Source organism: Artibeus jamaicensis, unplaced genomic scaffold (genome assembly GCF_021234435.1).
Source record: "Artibeus jamaicensis isolate MK-2021 breed Jamaican fruit bat unplaced genomic scaffold, CSHL_Jam_final scaffold_286, whole genome shotgun sequence".
NCBI classification, from domain to species: domain Eukaryota; kingdom Metazoa; phylum Chordata; class Mammalia; order Chiroptera; family Phyllostomidae; genus Artibeus; species Artibeus jamaicensis.
In genome coordinates this window covers 5,659,069-5,680,642 of record NW_026522034.1, presented here as the reverse complement: position 1 = coordinate 5,680,642, position 21,574 = coordinate 5,659,069, and the positions used below count along the sequence as shown (strand labels likewise).

Genomic DNA, 21,574 nt, shown 5'->3' with positions numbered 1-21,574 from the left:
AGCTCCACCCGTGGCCGGCTCCTCGTTCTTTAAGAACCAGCTTAAATGGCACTTTAGAGAGTCTTTCCTGACCACCTGTCTAAACCCATCTTGCTAATTTAACCTCACATCACTGTTTCTTTCCTCCTGGAACTTAATCAGAACCTGCAATTACCTCATCTGTTTACATATTTACTTGGGACTTAACATTTACATGGAACACAAGTGCCAAGGAGGTGCAGAGACACTGCCTAACTGGGTCACGGCGACAGTCTAGGGCTCTGCATAGCAGCCGGCACATACTCTGGGCTCGATGTTGACAGAATAAATGAATTCCTACTGGAGGGACGTCCGGGGAGAAAGCAAGGTGACGTGTGGCCCCAGCTGGAGTTTAACCTGCCAAAGCTAGGCTTGATATCACAGAAAAGATCACAGGAATTTTCTAGTGCCCAGTTCAGGGATTTAATTCCCGAGGACTCAGTGCCTGAGTACTGAGGAGCACAGCACTATTCGAACCACGGACATTGCTTTAGAGTCTCCCCGGAGAAATGGGGAGGCCTCCTCCGTGTCCCCGCAACAGAGACAGACCGTGGTGGTTCACTGTGGCCACCCTTACCCTTTGCATGTGCCTGAAGTATGAGTTAGCTCAGCTACAGTCCCGTGAGGTTCCCAGAGTACTTGGGATTCTAGGAACGACTTGGGCTCTTTCACTCTCCCTGGTGCCGGATGTATCAGTGAGAGCACCTTTAGTGAGCAGTCAAAAGATAAAGATGAACTTTCCATATTACCGGACACTGGCAAAATCAGAATTTTTTTATTTAAAACTATTTTCAAAGGCTAATGCCAGAGTGAAACAACCTGAGAATAGTTGAACCAGACTCTCAGGGAATTAGAGGAACATCAGCCAATGCAAGGCGGTCTGGATAAATACACACAATTTATACATGAGCACAAGAAAAGGTACTCTGGCCCCAGAGAACCAGGATGGGGGACAAGAGGGAGAGACAGAGAAAGGACCCTCCAGAGGGGCAGGCACAACCATACCACTCAGAGCCCTGGACCCTAGAGCGCCTCCAAACTGTCTACCCTACGGCATGCCTCTTGCCTCCTGAGCCCGGGACATGGCCGTGTTCACCAGCATCACAGCCGCCATCACAGCTCAGAGAATGGGTCTGCTCTCCCCACTTTTCAGCAAGCACCAGGGAGGGGAGACTCTAGGGAACGTAGCATTATGTCCCCCAAAACAGGAGAAAAGGAGTGATGAAGGGGGCTGGTTTCCCGAAAAGGGTGAGTATTCATCCAGTGTGGCACCGTAGGGAAACGGGGTGGTGAGTGTCACCTGAGACACACAGATTGGGTGCAAGCAACCCACAAGGCCAGGCTCCAACTTAACCCTAGACCCCAGACCCTAGAGACCTGCAGACCGAGCTTAGCGAGTCATACTGTCAGTCCCTCCAGGCCTCACTGGGGTTTGTCATGAGCAGGACAGATGATCATGGCTCCCACTCGGGCTTCTCCCCAGTTAACCTCTCAGGTGTCTGACAGTGGGAAACAGTGGCCATTTCTGACACCACTCCCCTCACCACCGGTGACTTTCTCTGATCCTGCTGGCCTCACCGCAGCCCTTACAGAGCTTCCCAAGTCACCATGGTAGTGTGTGTGGCCCCTAGGGACAGCAGGCCAGAGTCTGAGGCACAGAGCAGCTTTGCAGACTAGAGAAGACCTTGACAGAGAGGGAGGAATCTCTAAATCAGAGCCACACCTGTTTACACTTTCCATCCCCTCCCTCTCTTGTTCCCAAAGGTATCAAACTGACTGCCTTGGTCCCTTCACTGTACCAGAACCACTGTGGACACCTCCACCTTTTGCATGGACAACAAAGGCTATGGAGTGGCTACAGGTAATGCGGGCATCACGTCCGGGCCCCAGCCATGCCCCGCAACGGGCTGCTCCTGGCCATGCCAAAGGTGCAGGCAGTCAGGCAGAGAGAACAAAGCAATACCTCGGATCAAAGCCGCCACCTGCGTCATGCCTGCTCTCCACCTGCAGCACTTTGGAAATGTGTGTGCGCACCAGGGGGAGATCTGGTTCCGGTCTGCGATCAAAGGAATGGAACGCCGGACCTCTGTTCTCCTTCCCAGCCTGGCCCCTGCCCCTGCCCCTGCAGCGTCCTTGCAGGGTTGGCCAGCCTCCTCATGTGGAGCCTCAGCACACTTTTTTTTTTAAATGTCCACCAAGGACATGCTTATTGACTCTAGTGTGAGGAGAAGGGAGGGAGAGAGAGGGAGAGCTGTCCTGATGTGACAGGGAAACGTCGATCGGTTGCCTCCCACACGGGGCTAACTGGGACTGGACCTGCAACCCAGGCACGTGCCCAAACCCAGAATAGAACTCGCAACCTTTTGGTTTCCGAGATGATGCTCCAACCAACTGAGCCACACCAGCCCGGGCAAATATTCCTTTCTTGATGGAGTCCTGGCCACAGGCCCTTCCCTCTCCTTTTTCATAAGTTGCCCCCACCTCCCTCCAGCCTGCCCCAGGCCTGATGGGTAGGTGCCTGGGCCCCTGCAGAGAAGTCCTGTGAGCCAAAGAGCAGGGCCCCTCTCTGTACGTGGGGCGAGAACAGTTTGGGTACTGGCCTCTGTCCCAGCACTGGACTGAGCACGTGACAAAGAGCTGCCTCTCGCTTGTCAGAACATGGCCTGTCCCTTGGTGTGGCCCCTGGTCCCCTCCTGTGTGCCAGAACTGTTTCTGAGGAGCAAGGTGAGTTTTTGTTTTGTTTTGTTTTGTTTCACTGAACTGGTCGCTGAAGCTTAGTGTATAGGATTCCTCAGCTGGTTCTAAAAATCTGGCTTTTTGTCTGAGTTTAAAAACTGTAGGAGCTTTTTAAACAGATACTCCAGTTCACTCAGTAAAGGAAGCAGAAGAGTCAGGGGAAGAGGAGGGATTCGGGCTGTTTTCCTTCACAGTCAGTCCCAGCACGACAGCAGCGTCATGGGCCCAAGGGGGCCACGGATGGACCCTTAGCACCCAGGCATTCTTCTGGGCGGAGTGAGGACAGAGGCCGAGAGGCTGTTACCTGCACACAGGAGAGACGCCCAGATCAGAGAACGGGCCTGGACAGCAGACAGGCCGACGAAGCCTCCCCTGCCGCCCTTGTAAAGTGGGTCGGGTGGGGTCTGCATACCCTGCCCACCCTGCGCACTCTGCCCAACCCTGCTTGGGGCCATCATGTTGAGGGCAGAGCCAGCCCAGTGAGGGGCATGAGCAGCTCAGCTCGTGGTCCCTGTCCTTAGCCCTGAATCCCAGAGGCACTGGGAAGAGAAAGGGGCGTCACCTGTGCCCAGGGACTGGGCCGTCCCAGTTCAGGGAGCACAGCTGCTGTTCCAGCCGGGAGATGCGGAACGCCAGGTAGGATGAGGACAGGACCAAGCAGCAGATCCTGGAGGGAAGGGGCGGGGGGGCTGAGTCTCTCTTCTAGAAGAGGGGCATCTTTAGAGGCTCACCGGAAGTAGGAGTGGGACCGAGCTACTCCGGCAACTGGAAGAATTACAGAACCCTCGGCCCCACAGCCGCAGTCGAGCCTGCGACCACCTGGGCCTGCCGAGGCCCGTGTCTCTGGAGGTGTCCTCAGGGCCCAGCAGGAGTTCGGTTCTTCATCTGTTCCCGCCTTCCCTCTAACCAGCCACCTTGGCCCGGCACCTCCTCTGGGAGAGGGAAATCACCCTCTAAGGGGGCAGGCCCTACCCAGCTCAGCCAGGGGAAGGAGATGAGGCTAGAGGAGAGGAAGCCAGGGACCGCTGTCCATGACACGGCCCACCTAGCCCGCTGCCCGCTGGTCCTTCGGCAGTCACAGACAAGTCGGGGGTGCCAGAAACTGCCCTAATGGCGGCTTTCCCCTAGTCTGTCTGGTGCCGGCCCTCCCCGGTTCTGCGCAGCTTGTCCTTTTCCCAACAGTTTCATACCCTGCCCTCCGCACTGCGCCCAGCCCTAACCCTAAATTACAGGGTTATAAAAATAAAAACTAGATACTCTGTCTCACCACACAAGGGCCTGCCAGGTGACCTCCAGACACCACCCAGGAGCCTCCAGTTGACTCAGCATCTTCCCCTCGCTCTTGACACCTGTTTGGAACAGGGGCCCACACACCAGGGCCCCTGTTCCAAACACCCAGACAGCCAGGTGGGTCTACCCGCCCCCCCAATACAGTCACCTACAACACAAAGAAGACCTTGAGGAGCCGGTAATTCCAGAGCCTCAGTTCCTCGTTGCTCCTGGTCTCCTCCTCCAGTGCCTCCTGTGCACAGACGGCATTTTCTGCAGTGAGAGAGCAGTTAGTCACCTCCCTGGGACAGGCGGGGCCCCAGCTCAGCACGGGCACGCCCACGTTCGGCCGTCCTCTGAAGCGACTGGGATTCTTGGCTTGCCCTATGCGCTTGGAGGAAGAAAGGAACAGCTCTCAGAAGCCCTGCTGGCTGCGATGACCCCTTGTCACAGAAGTGAGAGGAGGAGAAGCCTGGTCTTTGCTGCCGTGGACAAGCCCCCTGAACTCACCAGACCGCGGGGGTTTCCTGGAGGGGAACAGGCTGTCCGGGGAGTCCATGGGTGCCTGAGGGACGCAGGGGATGCTGTCTGGGAGGGACAGGGACCTCGAGGCAGGGCACATTTTCCTCCATTTCATCTCAGGGATGAGGACTTCCTGCAGGGGAAGCAGGAGAAGCTGTCCCATCAGGGCCCTTGGGATCTGACTTGCCCTGAAGGGCCCATACCAGCTTTATCAATGCGTTCTTCACATATTGCCAACACAGATGCCCAGCACGGCATGGGAGCAGGTACCCAGGAGGGGGACCATTGCCAGGGCAACCGCAGTCTCTCCTGCCTGCTCCCTTGCTGTGACCAGCTGCTCTTCCAGGGAACAACGTCTTTGCACACTGCTAGGGTAGAGCCACCGCAGGATCCAAGACGCGAGACCACCCAAGTACGCACTCAGGCCGGCTGAGTCGGAGAAGGCTCAGCACAACCCGTCCCAGGTGGGGTAAGTCACGAACGACTGCTCATCTGGGCTCTCGGCCTGAGCACGTCACTGATCTTGGCAGTGGGCACTTAAGGTCCCCGTCAACAAAACTGGGAACATCACCTTCTATCTCCCTGCGTGGCATTGTGCATACTGCATGCTTGGCTGGCTGCTTCCTAGTTGTTGAAGGAGGCTTCAAACACCATGGGGCCACTTCCACCTCCCACCCCTGCTCTGAAAACTCAGCTCTGCCCACCCAGAGCCCCAGCTGGCAAAGGAAACTGCTGGGATCTCAGCAAGTCTAAAATGAGTCTCAGTTTTGCAGTAATAGCCTTCGATGTTCTCCAGGGATGTCTCTATCCTCTGAAAGGCCCTTCTGACTTCATTAAAAGAAAAAGGATGGGTCACTGGTTCTGTCCCTGTAAAGGTGTGGGATCCGATCTGGACTGTTCTGAGGTAGGAATCTGTTCGGCTCACAAAGCCAGTGGGTCTGGCCAGGACCCGTGGCTCTGCGTGGTCTGGGGTGTGGTGGGTCTAGGAGACTCCTGACACCGCATGATTGCTGGCTCTCGAGCTTGGTGCCTCAGTTGTGCATTGCGGCCCCTCCCTGCCTGGAAGGCCTGAGCCTCAAAGCCACAGGCAATCCCCAGCCAGCAGCGGTTGCTCCCAGCTTTGGCTCTCACCAGGGACTCGCACTCAGGTTCCTCTGGAAATTCTCTTACACTCAGACTCTTCTTGCTGGAAGGCTGAGGAGGAAAGAGAATAGGGGTGACTCGTCCATCTGGAACAGCCACGGTCAGGCATGGGGCGGCATTAGCACGCCTTAAGAGAACTCTACCTCCGTTCTGGATCAGATGGAGCCTAGCTCCCAGCATTTGCAGGGGTGCCCGATTTAATGCTGGAGCACAGGGGCGAGTCCAAGGCAACTGCTGCCCAGCTGCTGCCACCCCTCCCCCTTCCACACCTTAGGCCAGAGGGAGCTACAGGCATCCGGGGAAGCAGCCCATGCTGCCGTCTGCTTGTACACTGAGGAAGCCCAAGGGAGGGCATGTATGTGGGGACACACCAAGTCCCACTGGCCTCAGAGACATGCTCACAAATACAGACAGTCCCAGGGTGGCCTCTGATACAGAGGCTGAGCCCGTTACTCCCCTCTCCCCGCCCTGTTCCCTGGGCTGAAGAAATGGGCCGATCTCCCCAACAGCCTTGTTCCCAAGACCTCAGCCCAGGCCTGAGTGGCCTCCCTGCCTCACTCCTGCTCCTGATCTCCGTACCTGTAGGTGAGTGCAGACCCTCCTCAGCATGTCATACACGCTGTCCCGGGAGAGCAGGGACACAAAAACATACTGGGACAAGGAAAGGAAACAAAGGGGCGGCGTGAGTAAAGACTCGGGGGTGGGGAGGGGCAGGGGGAGACCGGCGGGAGTGTGGCTCGGAGGTCGCACAGACCTTCTGGCTCGTGTTGGTGGTGATGACCAGGCCGTTGGGGAGGAGCCGTGCCATCTTGTGTTTTTTGATCGTTTGCACAGACACCACGGGAATGACCACCTGCGAGGGGAGAAACTCGCTGTTCTCAGGACCCATTCCCAAGGACACTGTCCCTTTGCTTCTGGCACAGGGCCCCAGCTGGCAGTGAGCCAAGCGCGGGTACCAAGGAGAAGCCTGGCCCCATGTGGCAGAGAGTACCTGGGGCTTCCCCTTCCCATGCAGGCTTTCCTTCCAGGTACCCCCCACCGTGCCCAGCCCTGGCAGCACGTCATCCCAGGCTTTTGCCCTCTTGTCCAAGAGGCCAAGGATGGCGGCTCTGTGGAACCTGTACCCTAGGGGTGGACTTCCCTGAGCTACTTCCTGACCACAGTTATGGCTCCCCCTACTCTGATTCCGCAGGCATTTCCAAGGCAGAACAATTCGGCGGAGAACTGTTCAGGCCAACTCAGGCCAGATACAGAGTCTCGATTTGGGGTCCCTGTTTTGGAAGGGGCAGCACTGACTCCAGGCAGGACACTGCACCACTGCTCATCCAACCAGCAAGCGGCAAGACAGGCGTGAGAAAAGGTGTGCCCAGGGGCGGGGGCTACCTCTTCCCTGGGCTGGGGCTGGACCCTCACTGGACTACAGCAGACCTTGCCATTCTTTACTACCTTGATATCCTTGCCAAAGAGGCTGGCATGGAAGCAGAGCCAGTTGGGGGAGATATAGAGCCGGCCCTGGAGAAGGAGGTCCCTCTGGAGAGCGCAGGAGCACACTGGGGAGTCACAGGAGAGAAGACTGCCATGAGGAGGGTCAGTCAGGAAGCCCCAGGACCCCAGTCCTCATACTTGAGAGTCCAGAATCCAGCCTCAGGAATGGTCTTCTCAGACCCCCCACTTCCCAAACAACCTGTCCCCAGGAGTCCTGACTGCCCCCACCCCATGCCAGCAGACTGCTAGATGTTTCCTCTCTCTCCATCCACACCCCAAAGGGCCTGAGCAGGTTTCTGCCCTGAGCCTGGATTCTCACTCCCTCAGGGAGAACCCCCTGCCCTGCCTGCCCTGCCTGCAGAGAGGGCTCCCAGGCTCAGGGAGGGGCCTGAGCAGGAAAGAACAGTCACTGATAAGAGCAGAACAGATAAAAAAGATTTGGAAGTCCTGACAGTTCCTCAAGAAAACTTTCATAAGTTCAACTTCATGACCCATACCAACCTAGTCTTCTCACACTTTTGAAGAAAAACAGACCAACCACATCCAAAGGGCAGCCAGTTCCCATTTCTAAATTGCGAGGCCAGTACCCGGGCCTCGGGCACCGCAGGCGCCTGCCCAGGCATGCAGGGGAGACAGCTCACCTTTGAGAACCACCTCCTCCAAGGGGATGTCCTTGAACAGCTTGTGGTATTGCTGGTTGTATTTATTCAGCAGTGTCTGCAAACACACAGGCTGGGGCTGAGAAGTCCTGGGAGATCACACATCAAAGGGGCCCCGCTCCAGCCACCAGGTCATGCCACAGGCCCCCCAGGGACGGAGCATGAAGAGGCCGGTGAACAGCCAGTTGGTGCAGAGGGCTGAGTTCCGAGCACAGCTTGTCCCCTGGTCACGCTGGGTCCCGACAGGCAGCCTATGCCTGGAAGGGAAATGTACCACTCCCACCCAGGAGGGGACACCATTCAGGTGCACTGGTGGCCAGGGAGCCAGCAGTCACTGAATTCAGATGCTCCAGGGCCCCTCCCTTGCTGGTCAGCAAGAAGTCAGTCTTCACACACTTACCCCTTCTCGACTGTACTTCTTTATCTCTTGACTCTTCAGGCCTTCTGGCCAGTGCAGACTGCAAAGGAGACATTCCATTCCAGCGGCAAGGAACCCTCCAGCCCTACCCGTTCATCCTCAGTGCCAGTGCTGCCCTGGCTTCAAGCCAGAAGCTTGGGGCAGAGATTGGAGGAGGGCCCTTCTCTAGGGACTACAGCACAGCGATAAGCACAGCAGCCAAGTAAGCTGATCCTGGGGAAGGACGCTCCTGTTTGCACAGAGGGGTGGCACAAAGGAGTCCCAATGACCCCTCCCTCCAGACCGTTGTGAGCATGCCCCGCCCCCCCCCCCCCCCCATTTTCTGGCCTGAGCTTAGATCTCCCAGAGATGTTTAGGAGCCATCCACCCCTGGGCGTCAAAAACCCTCTCCTATTTCTCTGGCCAAGGGGGAAGCAGAGGAACAGACTCAAGAATAAAGGAGTAGGAGGCACAGAAAGGGAAGAGAATCAGCCTGGGGAGTGGGTGAGATGGTGGTGTCAGACTCACAGCTCCGGGGCCTGACCATGGGCCATGATCCCAGCTGGGCTGCCCTCCCAGCAGCCTCCTCCTGGTGGCCTGGAGCTCTGCAGTGAGGTGTTTGGCAGACTCACCTGACCTCACAGAGGCTACCAAGGTTGGGGGAGAATGGGGAGGTGCTGAACCGCAAACCTTTGTCCTAGCCAAGTTGGCCTGAGGACAGGTGGGCAGGGGAGGAGGCTGGTAACCTGAGAAGCCGGGACTCTGCTAGGTCCCAGTGCACTGGGTCAGGCCTGGGAGTGGGCGGAAGAGGCCCTGGGCAACCGAGGCTCCACCTAACATTCTCACTCAGCCTGACAGTCCCATCTCCAACAAGTCACCTCCCGAGGGCTTCCCACCCCCAGTCTACATGCCTATCCGACTTAGCGGGGCCTCACCTGGAGTCCTGGGGTGTCGGAACCCTGTCCACTTTCTCTGTGCAGAACACAGGGCTCTTCAGAGAAGGCGTCTTCCCATGCATCTGTTGGTTGCTAAGAAGAAACAGGCCCACGTTGGGAAGGGGGCTTCATGGGAACACCTTCCCCCACGAGCTCCACCATACCCGGGGCAGCTGCCTCTGCTCGCTGCCCCAGACTGGCCCTGCTCTTCGGGGTGAGGCTGTGAAGACACTGCAGCCCTCAGGTTGCTGCTCAGGCAGGTGTTCTGGAGCAGCCAACAGAGGAGGGAGTCTCACTAGTCGTCTTTCCTAGAAGTCGGAGTTCAGTTTATCAGTTGGCCAGAAGAAAATCAATCCACCTCATGCGGATGCCAGGCAGAATTAGGCCTCTGGTCCCGCCTTTTAGAATGCACACTAGGAGGGAGGACTCTGAGACTCGCTCAAGGCTGAGAGCCAGTTCCGAGCTTTACTGTGAACCGTTGGTTTCTGGGAAGGGACGCTGGACACAGAAGCCCTCTTCAAAGCTGAGGAACTGAGGCGGCCTAGGGTGTGGGAGTGGATTCCAGAGAGCCCACAGGTAAATGTGGGCCAGGAGGGGAGGGGCTGCCCCACACCGGCTCCACGCTCCCACAGTGGAGTCACCACTGGCTGCCTTTGGACAATCAGGGTAGTGCAGGCTGAGAGCCAGTCCATCTCAGAAATGTCCCAGACTGAAGGCCCTGGACGGTGGAGACACCTCTCCCTGGGAAGAGGGAGCTCCTCAATTGCCTTTGAGTTCATGCCTCCACTAAATGGCTCCAAATAATAGGGTTCCCCGCTTTCTGCCCCTCCAGGAAGACAGGCTGGAAATAACAAAGCCTGAGCAGTCAAATTGGGCCCACGGCTGATGGGAAGAGGGTGGCCAACATGCAGAGCCGAGGCAGGACAGTGCAGTGGCAGGAACTGGTGACAGGCCCCGTGCAGTGGTCTCTCCCAGGTGAGGAGCGGGAACCTGGAGCCTGCCAATCACAGTGCTCAGTTGCTCTCAGTCTGTGACTCAGGCAAATCCAAGTTCTGTCCTTCAAGAACAGAGCTACAGACTCAGCAGAGATCTGCCAGGATTCTCAGAGAGTATTTAGTCTGATTTCCGCCCCCTCCCCACCAGACCCTTGTACAAGATTAGGAAACTGACACCAAGCAGGGCACAGGCTATACACACATCACAACCCAGTGACCTCACCTGCAAAATCGGCCCAGCCACAGCTCTGTGACCTGGTGGCCTCCGCCTCAGCCTTATGGAGGGTTTTGATATACACATCAACATATATTTCTTAAATCTTGCAAAGTGACAGATTGTAGTGATTTGACACTTTGACTCCCAAAGTTAACTTCAGAATTTATTTTGTTCCATCATTTCAGATTTCACAGAGGCTTTTTCCCCCTTGATTTAAATTTTTTTTTCTTTTATTGATTCTAGAGAGAGGGGGGAGGACAGGAGAAAAAGAGGGAGAGAAGCATCAGTGTGAGAGACCCGCAACCCTGGCACGCGCCCAGAATCAAACCCGTGGCCTTTGGGTTTGCAGGATGATACCCAACTAAGGGTGCCATACCACCAGGGCCCCCATTGGTTTTGTAATGCTAATTATAGAAAATAGATAAATATAATGATCAAAATCACCCCTAAGAAAAATATCCCCCCAAATCACCCAAAGATACATTTATGCATAAATTTATAATTTATGTGAGTGGGATTATATATCATATAATTTGTATGTCCTATTTTTCTTTCTTAACCTAAGATCATGAGAAATTCTCCAGATCACTGTCACTGTCCTAAGTAAGAGAAGCGTCTCAGAAGTGAAGTGAGCAGACTGAGAGTAAACATTTCTCAGGGTTACTAGACCCACTTCCAAAATGCTTTCCAGGCGCTTTACCAGTTGACGGGGACTTGGCACCGACTCTGGGTGCCCGCATCCTTACGTCCAAGCTCTACACTGGGCATTGTCTTTTTCTCACCTTTTGCAAATGTCATAGGTGAGAATGTATTGTTTGTATTTCCATTTCTACTTACTGGTAGGTTGAACATTTTTCCTAAATATTTATTAACTACTGAAATGTGAATTGTCTGTAAAGAATCTTCCTATTTTTCTTAGATTTGTACAAACTCTTTATTGAAAATATTAATCCTTGGCTTATCGTTTTTGCAAATATTTCCCCAAGTTAGTCATTTGCCTGTTAGTTTTGTCTGGTATTGTTGCTATACTTGTGTGTAATTTTTGTGTGGTAAACTCTATCCGTCTCATCTCTCTGTCCCTTATTTGGTTCGAGTGCTTTGACAAGAGTGGCCCCTGATGTGGCACAAGTCCAGGTCAAACCACTGAGCCCTCAGAGAGCATTAGCTGGGCAGCCAATGGCCCCACTGGGCCACCAGGGATGAGGAGGGCATGGGCTCCACTCTCAGGAACAAGCACTTGAGCCCGAAGACCAGGGGATAAAACAGGACCCCAAGGAGAAGGAGATGCAGCTTGGCTCGTGGTTTCAGAGGCAGGAAGACTGTCCCTCAGGCACTGGACAGTGTGATTTGAGCTGGAGGGGCTTCTGGAACTCAGAGGACATGAAGATGGTTGAGTGAAAGTTACAGGGGGGCTCGAGAGAAAAGGAAGTCCCACGGGGTAGGACTATGGCCTTGCTAACCTAACTGTGGCTGGATAGTCATGCCCTTGCATGGGTGGGTTCTAAACCGCTCATCTTTAGGTTTAAATGTGACTTTCCCAGGGAGGAGAGGCTTCCCTCGGCTCTCCGAAGCCCAGGGCAGAGGCTCTGCTGGGGCCCTCCCAACATCCAGGTCACTCCCTTCCTGCTATTGGTGTGCTCTCACTGTTCTTCTCCAGGGCTCTAGACCTTCGGGACTCTGCCTGCTCCACACTGACCCTCTGAGCCTGAACCCCAGGGTACACACAGGCACATGTTTGAGGAATGACTGGGAGAAGACAGCGTAAGCAGGATAAAGAGCAGAGGCTGGAGGAGCTACAGACCGTGAGGATAACAGAAGAGGGCTGTGCACATTCCCACTGCATCTCCATGAAGAAAATCACAGTAATAAATGGTGTCGTTTGGGAACACGCAACTTCCAAACATCTTCAAACTAAAAGCGACCCCTTTACTTGTGGTCAGTAGGATGGCTACGAGTCCTTCCTTCATGTCCATTCATGAGCCAGCTCTCCTGGCTGTCCTGACGAGGAGACTGCCCTGTGGCCAAAATACACTGCTTTCAAAATTGCCTTCAACTCAGGTGTTCTACTAATCAGTCTTTACCCCTACTGTGTTTGTTTAGATAAGTTAAAATGAAGAAAGGAGAGCAAAGATCTAGGGTGAAGTGATCACTGAACATTCAGCAGCAGAACTAGGCAGGTGAGTGGGTACCCAGAGGCTAACTGGGTTCCACCCAGAGGCCAGGAAGGAGGCTTCGAGAGCAGGGAGCCGGGAGGAGGGGCAGCTACTGTGGTCCCCCCACACTGCTGACAGCCTCCATCCATTCCCGCACAGACTTTTCCAAGGGAGCTGCTCTTACTCTGTGCCCTGTGAATTACACCCCCTGCCCACCCATGTCCACCCACCTCCACGTGCGAACTGTGGGGTTAACCATATTACAGGTTCTCCAAGAAGGTCAAAGACCTATACGCAGAGAATTATAAGACACCGAGGAAACTAAAGAAGCTTCATATAAATGGAAGCATATACTGTGTTCATGGATAGGAAGAATTAACATCATTAAAATGTCCGTACTACCCAAAGCAATCTATAGCTTCAACCCAATTCCTATAAAAATACCAATAATATTTTTATTTAAATACCAATAATATATTTTTAAAGATTTTGTTTATTTTTAGAGAGAAGGAAAGGGAAGGAGAAGGAGAGAAACATTGACATGACAGAGTTACATTGGTCAATTGCCCCTCCTGCGCCCCCTACTGGGGACCTGGCCCGCAACCCAGATATGTGCCCTGAGTGGGAACCGAACTGGTGGCCTTTAGGTTCACAGGCCAGGACTCAATCCACTGAGCCACACCAGCCAGGGCTACCAATAATATTTTATTTTTGTTGATCTTGGCAAGAGAGAGAGGTGGGGGGAGAGAGAGAAACATTGACCCATTGCTCCACCTGTTCATCTATTCATTGATTGCCCCTTGTATGTACCATCACTGGGGATCAAACCCAACACCTTGGACAATGCTCTCACCAACTGAGCCACTCAACCAGGGCCCAATGGCATATTTCACAGAACTAGAATGAAAAATCCAAAAATTTATATGGAACCGCAAAGACCAAATAGCCTCAGGAATACTGAGAAAGAAGAAAAAATTAGAAGTATACACTACGTGATACTCAAACTATACTACAAGGCTATAGTAATAAAAGTAGAATAGTAGTGGCATAAAAACAGATATATAGCTCAGTGGAATAGAACAGAGAGCCCAGAAACAAACCCATGTCTACGTGGTCAATTAATATTTGACAAAGGAGGTTAGAACATGCGATGGGGCAAACACAGTCTATTAAATACCTGGTGCTGGAAAAATTGGACGGATATACACACACACAAAAAAAATGAAACTAGATCACCTTCTTACACCATATCCAAGAATAAACTCAAAAATGGATTAAAAACTTAAATGTAAGACTCAAAACCATAAAACTCCTAGAAGAAAACAGACAGTAAAATCTCTGAGATTTTTTGCCCTGGCTGGTGTATGGCTCATTTGGTTGGAGAATCAACCTGCAGACCAAAAGGCGTTGAGGGTTCAATTCTTGGTAGGGGTACATACCCAGGTTGTGAGTTCAATTCCTGGTTGGGGCACGTATGGGAAGCTACCAATCAGTGTCTGTCTGTCTCTCTCTCTCTCAAAGCAATGAAAACAATGTCCTTGGGTGAGGATAAAAAAAAGAGTAAATAAAAAAATGTCTGACATTTCTCTTAGCAATTTTTTTCTGATATATCTTTTTGGGAAGGAACATAAAAAAATAAATAAATGGGATCACATCAAACTAAAAAGTTTTTGCTCAGCAAAAGAAACCATGTTTTGTTCAACAAAACAAAAGACAACCTGCTGAATGAGATTTGTCAATGATACACCCATCAAGGGGATAATATCCAAAATTTATAAAGAACTCACACTACTTAAAGTCAACAATCCAATTAAGAAATGGGCAGAAGACCTGAATAGACACATCTTCAAAGAGGACATGCAGGTGGCCAATAGACATGAAAAAATACTCAATGTCACTAATCAGAGAAATACCACAATGAGATATCACCTCACACCTGTCAGAGTGGTTATCATTAATAAATCAACAAGCAATTGTTGACAAGGATGTGGCGAAAAGGGAACCCTCGTGAACTCTTGATGGGAATGTAGATCAGTGCAGCCACTCTGGAAACAAGATAGAGGGTTCTCAAAAGATGAAAAGTGGACATGTCTTATGACCCAGCAGTTCTACTTCTGGGTCTATATCCAAAGAAACCTAAACACTAATTTCAAAGAATATATGCACCCCTGTGTTTATTGCAGTGTTATTTACAATATATGGAAGCAACCCAAGTGCCTATCAACAGATGATTACATAAAGAAAAGGTGGTACATATATACAATGGAATATTACTTAGCCATAAAAAATGGAATTCTTTTCCTTCCAGTCAAGATAGTGGCATACGTAAACACGGCTCACCTCATCGCACAATCAAATCAAAATTACAACTAAAGTATAGAACAATCATCACTGAGAACTGTCAGAAATTGAGTTGAATGGAAGTCTGACATCCATGGATTTGAAGAAACCACATCATTCCAGACCGAGCCACAGAGAAGGCAGGTGAGTGCCATATCTGAGACTCCAATAACCTTGCTAACACTGTTTGCCCCACCCTGGAGACTCCCTGAGACTCTGTTCCACCCAACATATGGGCCGACCCAAGCTGCTTTTTCATAAGAATGGCTGGTCTTGGCTTGCGCTTCACAACTTCCTAAATCTTCTCAAAAAAGCAACAGCCAATCTCAGTGAGCCCTGAGCCCCCGTACCCTTTTCTAAGTGGTCCCAGGTATGGCACTGGTAGCAGCTAGCCTAGATTCACAGTTTGGCTTTGCCTGGGAATTGAGTTGAGACAGCTGTAATAGCACAATCATCACAAGTAGCAACACAATAGCACAATCAGCACAAGTAACAACAATCTTATTGCTTTAGAGCCCAGGCCAGGTGGCCCTGGGCAAAGACAGGTGGGGCTGACCTTGACCTGCACCACCCAGGAAACCCCAGAGCCTGCGCACCCAGTGCACAGCTACAGACCATGTTGTAGCACCACCACCCTGCCCCCGTCCAGATGATCCTCCACAGAGGGTGCAGGTTGGTGATCAGTGGTCACAGCCAGTCCCTGTAACTGACTGGCCTGGGTAAATCCCTCCCATTGACCTGCCAACAGCAACCAATGCTCATCTACAAGGGGAGGGTGTACTCAGCCCACACAAAAAACACACCTTGAGTACCCAGCTTGGGTGAAAGGGGAGGCTGTGCCATTGGACCATACAGGACACCTACTACATATTAGGCCACACCACCAAGACACAGAGTCAAAGCAGCTTTACCTAATACATAGAAACAAAGAGCCTGCCAAATACAAATACAAAGAGCCTGCCAAAAAGAGGAAACAAAGAAACATGGTCCAAATGAAAAAACAGATCAAAACTCCATAGAAAGAACTAAACAAAATGGAGATGAGCAATCTATCAGATTCAGAGTTCAAGACACTGGTTGTAAAGATGTACAAGGAACTTAGTGAGGACCTCAATAGCATAAAAAGATCCAGTAAAAATGAAGGCTTCACTAATTGAAATAAAGAACAATTTATGGGGAAAAACAGTAAAGTGGATGAAGCCAAGAATCAAAAACATAAGGAAGCAAAAAACCATGAATCAGAACAACAGGAAGTAAAAAGAATCCAAAAACAATGAGGATGGTATAAGCAGCCTCTGGGACAACTTCAAGGGGCCCAACATTCACACGACAGGGGTGCCAGAAGGAGAAGAGAAAGAGCAAAAAATTGGAAATCTTTTTGAAAAAATAATGAAAGAAAATTCCCTCAATTTAGTGAAGGAAACAGACATGCAAGTCCAAGAAGTACAAAGACTCCCACACGAGATGAATACAAAGAGGCCCACTTCAAGACACATCATAATTAAAATGCCAAATGTTAAAGATAAAGAGAGAATCTTAAAAGCAGCAAGATAAAAGCACTTAGTTACCTACAGGGGAGTCCCCATAAGACTGTCAGCTGATTCCTCAAAAGAAACTTTGAAGGCTAGAAGGGATTGGTAAGAAATATTCAAAGTCATGAAAAGCAGGGACTTACAGCCAAGATTGCTCTACCCACCAAAGATATCATTTAGAATTGAAGGTAAAGAGCTTCCCAGAAGAAAAAACTAAAGAAGTTCATCATCAATTGAACCACTATTATACAAAATTTTAAAGGGACTTATTTAAGAAAAACAAGATCAAAACTATGAACAATAAATGGCAATAAATACATATCCATGAACAATTGACTCTAAAAAACAAAGCAAGCAAACAAGAAGAACAGAGACAGAATCATGGATACAGAGAGGGTTTTGATGGTTGCCAAAGGGGAGGAGGATGTGGGGGGAAGGATGAAGAGTTAGGTGATTAAAAGTACAAATAGTTGCAGAATAGCCAGCGGGGGTGGCAGGAACAGCATAGGAAATGGAGTAGTCAAAGAATTTATACGTATGATCCGTAGACATGAACAGTGATGTGGGGATTGCCTAAGGGAGTGGGGGTTGTTGGGTGGAGGGGGGCAAAGGGGGGAGAGTAGAGACAGCTGTAATAGCACAATCAATAAAATACAACCTAAAAAATAATGAAATCTTAATATTTATGACAGCATGGATGGACCCTGAGGGTATTGTGCTCAGTAAAATAAGCCAGAGAGAGGAAGACAATTTATATAATATTGCTTATATATGGAATCTAAGGAACAAAATAAACAAGTAAAATTAAACCAGACTCATCAAAGCAGAGAGTACCATGGAGAAAGGGATTGAGGAGCTGGGTGAACAAGGTGAAGGGATTAAGTACAAATTGGCAGTTACAAAACCATCATGGGGATGTAAATTACAGCACAAGAAATACAGCCAATAATATTGTAATCAGTGTATGGTGCCAGGTTGGTACTGGAAATATCAAGGGGAACACTTTGTAAATATCTGGTTGTCTAACAACTATGCTGTACACACCAAATGTTATTTGGCATTGACCAAATAACAATAAAAGTAAACTATAATTGAAAAAAATCAGGGTTTCTTAAATCCATATTTATTTTTTCAATCAAAGCCACAAATAATACTATTGTTATGAGGGTTATGGAGCAGGGGGAGACCAGTATTTTGTACACCGAAGGGGTTGAAAAGGTTGGGGAAGTCCTCAGACGAGGTCCTTTTACCCTGCTGAGCCTGCTTGGAAGGCAGGACACCTGTGCAGAAGACACAGCAGGTGCCTGCTCTGCCCTCCAGCCTCATTGGCTAGTGAGGGAACTCAGGTCACCTGCCCATACCTTCATTCCTTCTGCAAATACTTACTGAGCTTATCATAGCAGGAGGATGGAATGGGGTCTGCCAAGATGGCAGGGATGGGCAGTTAGCACCAGATGTCAGTTGGGGAGCTAGACCCATCAAGCAAGGTGAGACACTAAGAAGGTAGGGGAGGGAGAGAGGCAATGAGCAGGGTACCCAGAGATGGGGAGAGTCAAGCTTCTGCCCGCAGATCTCATGGACATGGCCTCACGGGACACCCGGCCCATGCACTCTGCTCTGAATGCCTCCCCCAGGCACCCACTCCCACATTTATACCTCTAACCCCGCACCTCTGCCCGGCCATCTAGGCATATCCACCATCAAAAGGAACTCAGTCCCATGCCCCAGCCCTGCTCACTTCTGAGCACCCAGTGTCCCTGAAAGACTCTGTCCTCCACAGTGACCATAGACAGAGTCCTCTAGTCATTCTTCGCCCCACCGTTCAACCAATCAATCCCCAAGGCCCTGAGAGCCTTACCACTACTTAACCCAAGGTATCATCCACTTCCTCCATTCATGCTGCACCATGCAAGCCCAGGCCACCACTGTCTTTTTCCTGGATACTTGGCAACAGCTTCCTAACAGAACCTGCCCCAGGCTTGTCCTTCCTTACCTGGCCCTCTGCTGCATGCACACTGCCAAAGGGCCATCTGGGGCCCAGATCTGATCTGGCCCCTCTCCTGCTGACTTTTCCTTCTTTAGTTCCCTCTTGCCTCCTCAGCTGGTCTTCCTGATTCTCGGCTTCCTTTTCCAGACTGCCCTGCAGCTCCGTTGAGCCCCTTTACTTCCTCACCACAGCAGCCTTTCATACCTCCACGTTCACTGTACTTGGAATTCCTTCCTATGCTTATCTACCTGATCATCTTATAAGCCCCAGTTCAAAGGTCACCTCCTCTGTGAAGCCTTCCCTGGTTTCCCTACAGTAGAGATGTGGTCCCTTATCCTCTGTGGTCCCTTGTGCCTTCTTTTATTCTGCTGCACCAGCACTTAGCACAATAGGCTATGTTTGTCTTTTTATATCCATCCCCCCATCAACTATGGGCTCCCCCCGGGGGGGGGGTGTGTGAAACATCCCTGATCCCTGGGACACAGCAGGCACCCAGTGTTTGCTAAATGAATGAGCGAATGAGAGACAGAGAAAGGAGATGATGACATACCAAGAAGGAGCAGGGGACAAAAAAAAGCAAGGCGATCAGACTGAAGGGACAAAGAGAATGCCTGATGCCCAGCAGGAGGGGAAGGAGGGGGCTGGACAGGAGCTGGTAGGTCACCCACAAATGGGCCCTTACCTCTAGGAACCCTGGCCTGCAGGGTGGGCAGGCAGCCCTGGCCCAGCACAAGTAGGCACTTGGTTCAATCCACGCGGTTGACTGATGAAAAGAGGCAGACAACGTATGGAAAAGGATAAAGTGGCCCAGACAGGATGGGATGGGCTGCTCAGGAAAGCACAAGCTGGGCCCCTGCTGCCCCCATTGCACTATTCCCTTGACTACAGCCCCCCCCTGGGCTGTGGCTTGTCTAGGCGACACTCCTCCAGTGACCCCGCCCCCTTTCCCCTGCAGAGTCCTGATGGCAAGGCAGGCGTCCCTGCAGGGCTCCCCCACATCTCCATAGAAGCAGTGCCACCGCCAATGCTGAGGCAAAAAGCATGGCCAGGCCTCACTGCCTGACCCGGCTGGGCCTTCGTGGTCACAAGTGGGTCCCCTTCAGTGTCTCCTGCTCCAGGGAGAAGTGCACACTCTCCCCGGAACTTCTTGCGGACGTGGGAGATACCAGAGCATCCCCGTGGGTCTTGCCAGCTCTTCTCAAAGCTGGGCCCAGGGATAGCTCCACCCTCTCCTGCAGCCTGGCAGGGACCTGTGCCTCAGGGAACTACAAGAAGAGACCTTCCCTTCCAAACAACAAAGCCACCTTAGCAGCAGGTATCCGAGATCACAAACCCAAGGACCAGGAAAACAGCCATCTAGGGACAGGGCGCTGGGTGGACATCTGTCCTGGAAGGAAGGTTGACCGCTCGGCTCATTTGCTTCTTGGGGATGTTCTTGGAATGGAATCATGTCTCATGTGTTCTTTTATGTGGCTCCTTTTACTTGGCAATGCACTAGTGACATTCACCCAGTGTTCCATGTAGTTTTAAACTATGAGTTTTTGCTAGTGTTTAGAATTCTGTTCAATGGACCTATGCCAATTGATTTATTCATTTTATTACTGTTAGGCATCTGGGCAGTGTCTGTTTTTGCCTGTCCCAAAAGTGCTGCTGTGAACATTCCAGTACCTGTCTTATAGACACAAGGATTCATTTGTATGGGCGAACGCTGGGCATTGGCATTGCTGGGTCATAAAGCAGGTGTATGTTCAGCCTCAGAAGGCTCTCGGGTGATGTCCAACTCACAGCCGGGGTTATGAAACCACCTGATGAATCTTGCCTCACTCCTACTTCCTTTGTGGTTTCTGGCCTCCAGAAACCTCCAGGGTCAGTCCTTCTACCTGGCCTCTGGACCCAGGGCCCTGACCTTCCTGTGCCTTCACCCTGCCCCTCTGGAGTTCCAGGAACATCCTTGGCAGGACAGGGAATCGCACTGTTAGTAGAGATTTCCTCCATCCATTAAGGTCATAGAGCACATTTGCTAAGTTGTGCCAAGAAACAAGTAAGAAGGCCAGCAGCCTCCCCGTGTGGCCGAGGCCAGCTTGGAGCCACGCCGTGACCTTGCGGAAGGGCCGCGGCCCGCAGCCCGACCTCTCCCAGAGGGAAAGTGGAACTATGGATAGAGTCAGGCTCATCACCAGTGTGCCAAAACGTGAAGATAAAAGATAATGTCCTCCTGCTGCAAAAAATAATTCTACATTTCTAACACAGAAGCTGCATTTACACACTTGCCCAGAAGCTGCCCCTCACTTTTTATTTTCTAAGCTGCTATTTTATATCTAGGACAACTAACTGCTTTGCCCTTTCTGCTGAGTAGAAAAGGGGAGGAATTCCATGATGGAATTCCACGCTGAGTGTAAGGAGTAGGGCTCAGGGAGTTGGGGCCACAGGGTGGATCCCAATCCAACTGCCCTGCTTGGCAACTGTGGCAAAGGACTCGGGGATGGGGGGCCCTCAGCACAGGCACAGGCATCCTTCTCAGGAGCTGACCTGAGAACACCTGGGCCAGGAAGGTGCTTGGTTTCCCTCCACTACCTGAGGCATCTTTGAAATGGGGGAGATGCGGAGTGCCAGAGGCTCTGCTTCCCGACATCATGGTCTGTCCTGAAGGCCCTGGCCACAGCCGGCAGAGCTGCAGGTGTGCTCCGTCCCCAAGCACAGCTCTCGCAAGCTGACCAGCAGCCTCATCAGAGCGATGAGAGGAGCAGCCCCATCAGACTCCCCTTCTGAGCCCCTACGAGGTGCACAGCCAGAGACAGCGAACAGGCAATGCTGGAGCAGAACCTCCCTGTGCACCTGAGCCTGGGTCAGGAACGAGGGAAGTGGGCGCAGGGGGGAGCAGCAGGGGCTATGGGCCAAGCTCCCGGTCTGGGGACAGCAAAGACAACCTTTGCTGCCCATTAACTTTGAACTCTGCTTCCAGTGCCCCAGCACTTGCAGCCAGACAAGAAGCCCCCACTCTCAGTGTGCCCGAAGATCACACACCAGGGCACACACACCACCTCCTAGACAGGGGACACCACGTCCTTTCCCCAGGTGGAGAGCGGAGGCTGGGTGGGGTTCGGTGACTGTGCACACGGGCCTCAGTGGAGCCAGGACCCCGTGGAGGTGTGTCCGACACCCAAGCCTGGGTTATACCATGTGCCC

At 51.8% G+C, this 21,574-nt stretch overlaps 1 protein-coding gene across 1 annotated transcript in view; it reads right to left on the bottom strand.

The window, feature by feature from the left end:
* Window positions 1-779: 779 nt before the first annotated feature.
* The window catches only part of GRAMD2A (GRAM domain containing 2A), a 37,740-nt gene continuing 16,945 nt past the window's right edge, over window positions 780-21,574 (bottom strand). The window contains 11 exon segments of the mRNA XM_053656805.1: window positions 780-3,058; window positions 3,317-3,421; window positions 4,211-4,296; window positions 4,534-4,678; window positions 5,677-5,739; window positions 6,268-6,339; window positions 6,443-6,541; window positions 7,135-7,238; window positions 7,815-7,890; window positions 8,233-8,290; window positions 9,165-9,257. Of these exon segments, the coding sequence (XP_053512780.1) occupies window positions 2,972-3,058; window positions 3,317-3,421; window positions 4,211-4,296; window positions 4,534-4,678; window positions 5,677-5,739; window positions 6,268-6,339; window positions 6,443-6,541; window positions 7,135-7,238; window positions 7,815-7,890; window positions 8,233-8,290; window positions 9,165-9,257 (988 nt within the window). The 3' untranslated portion in view covers window positions 780-2,971.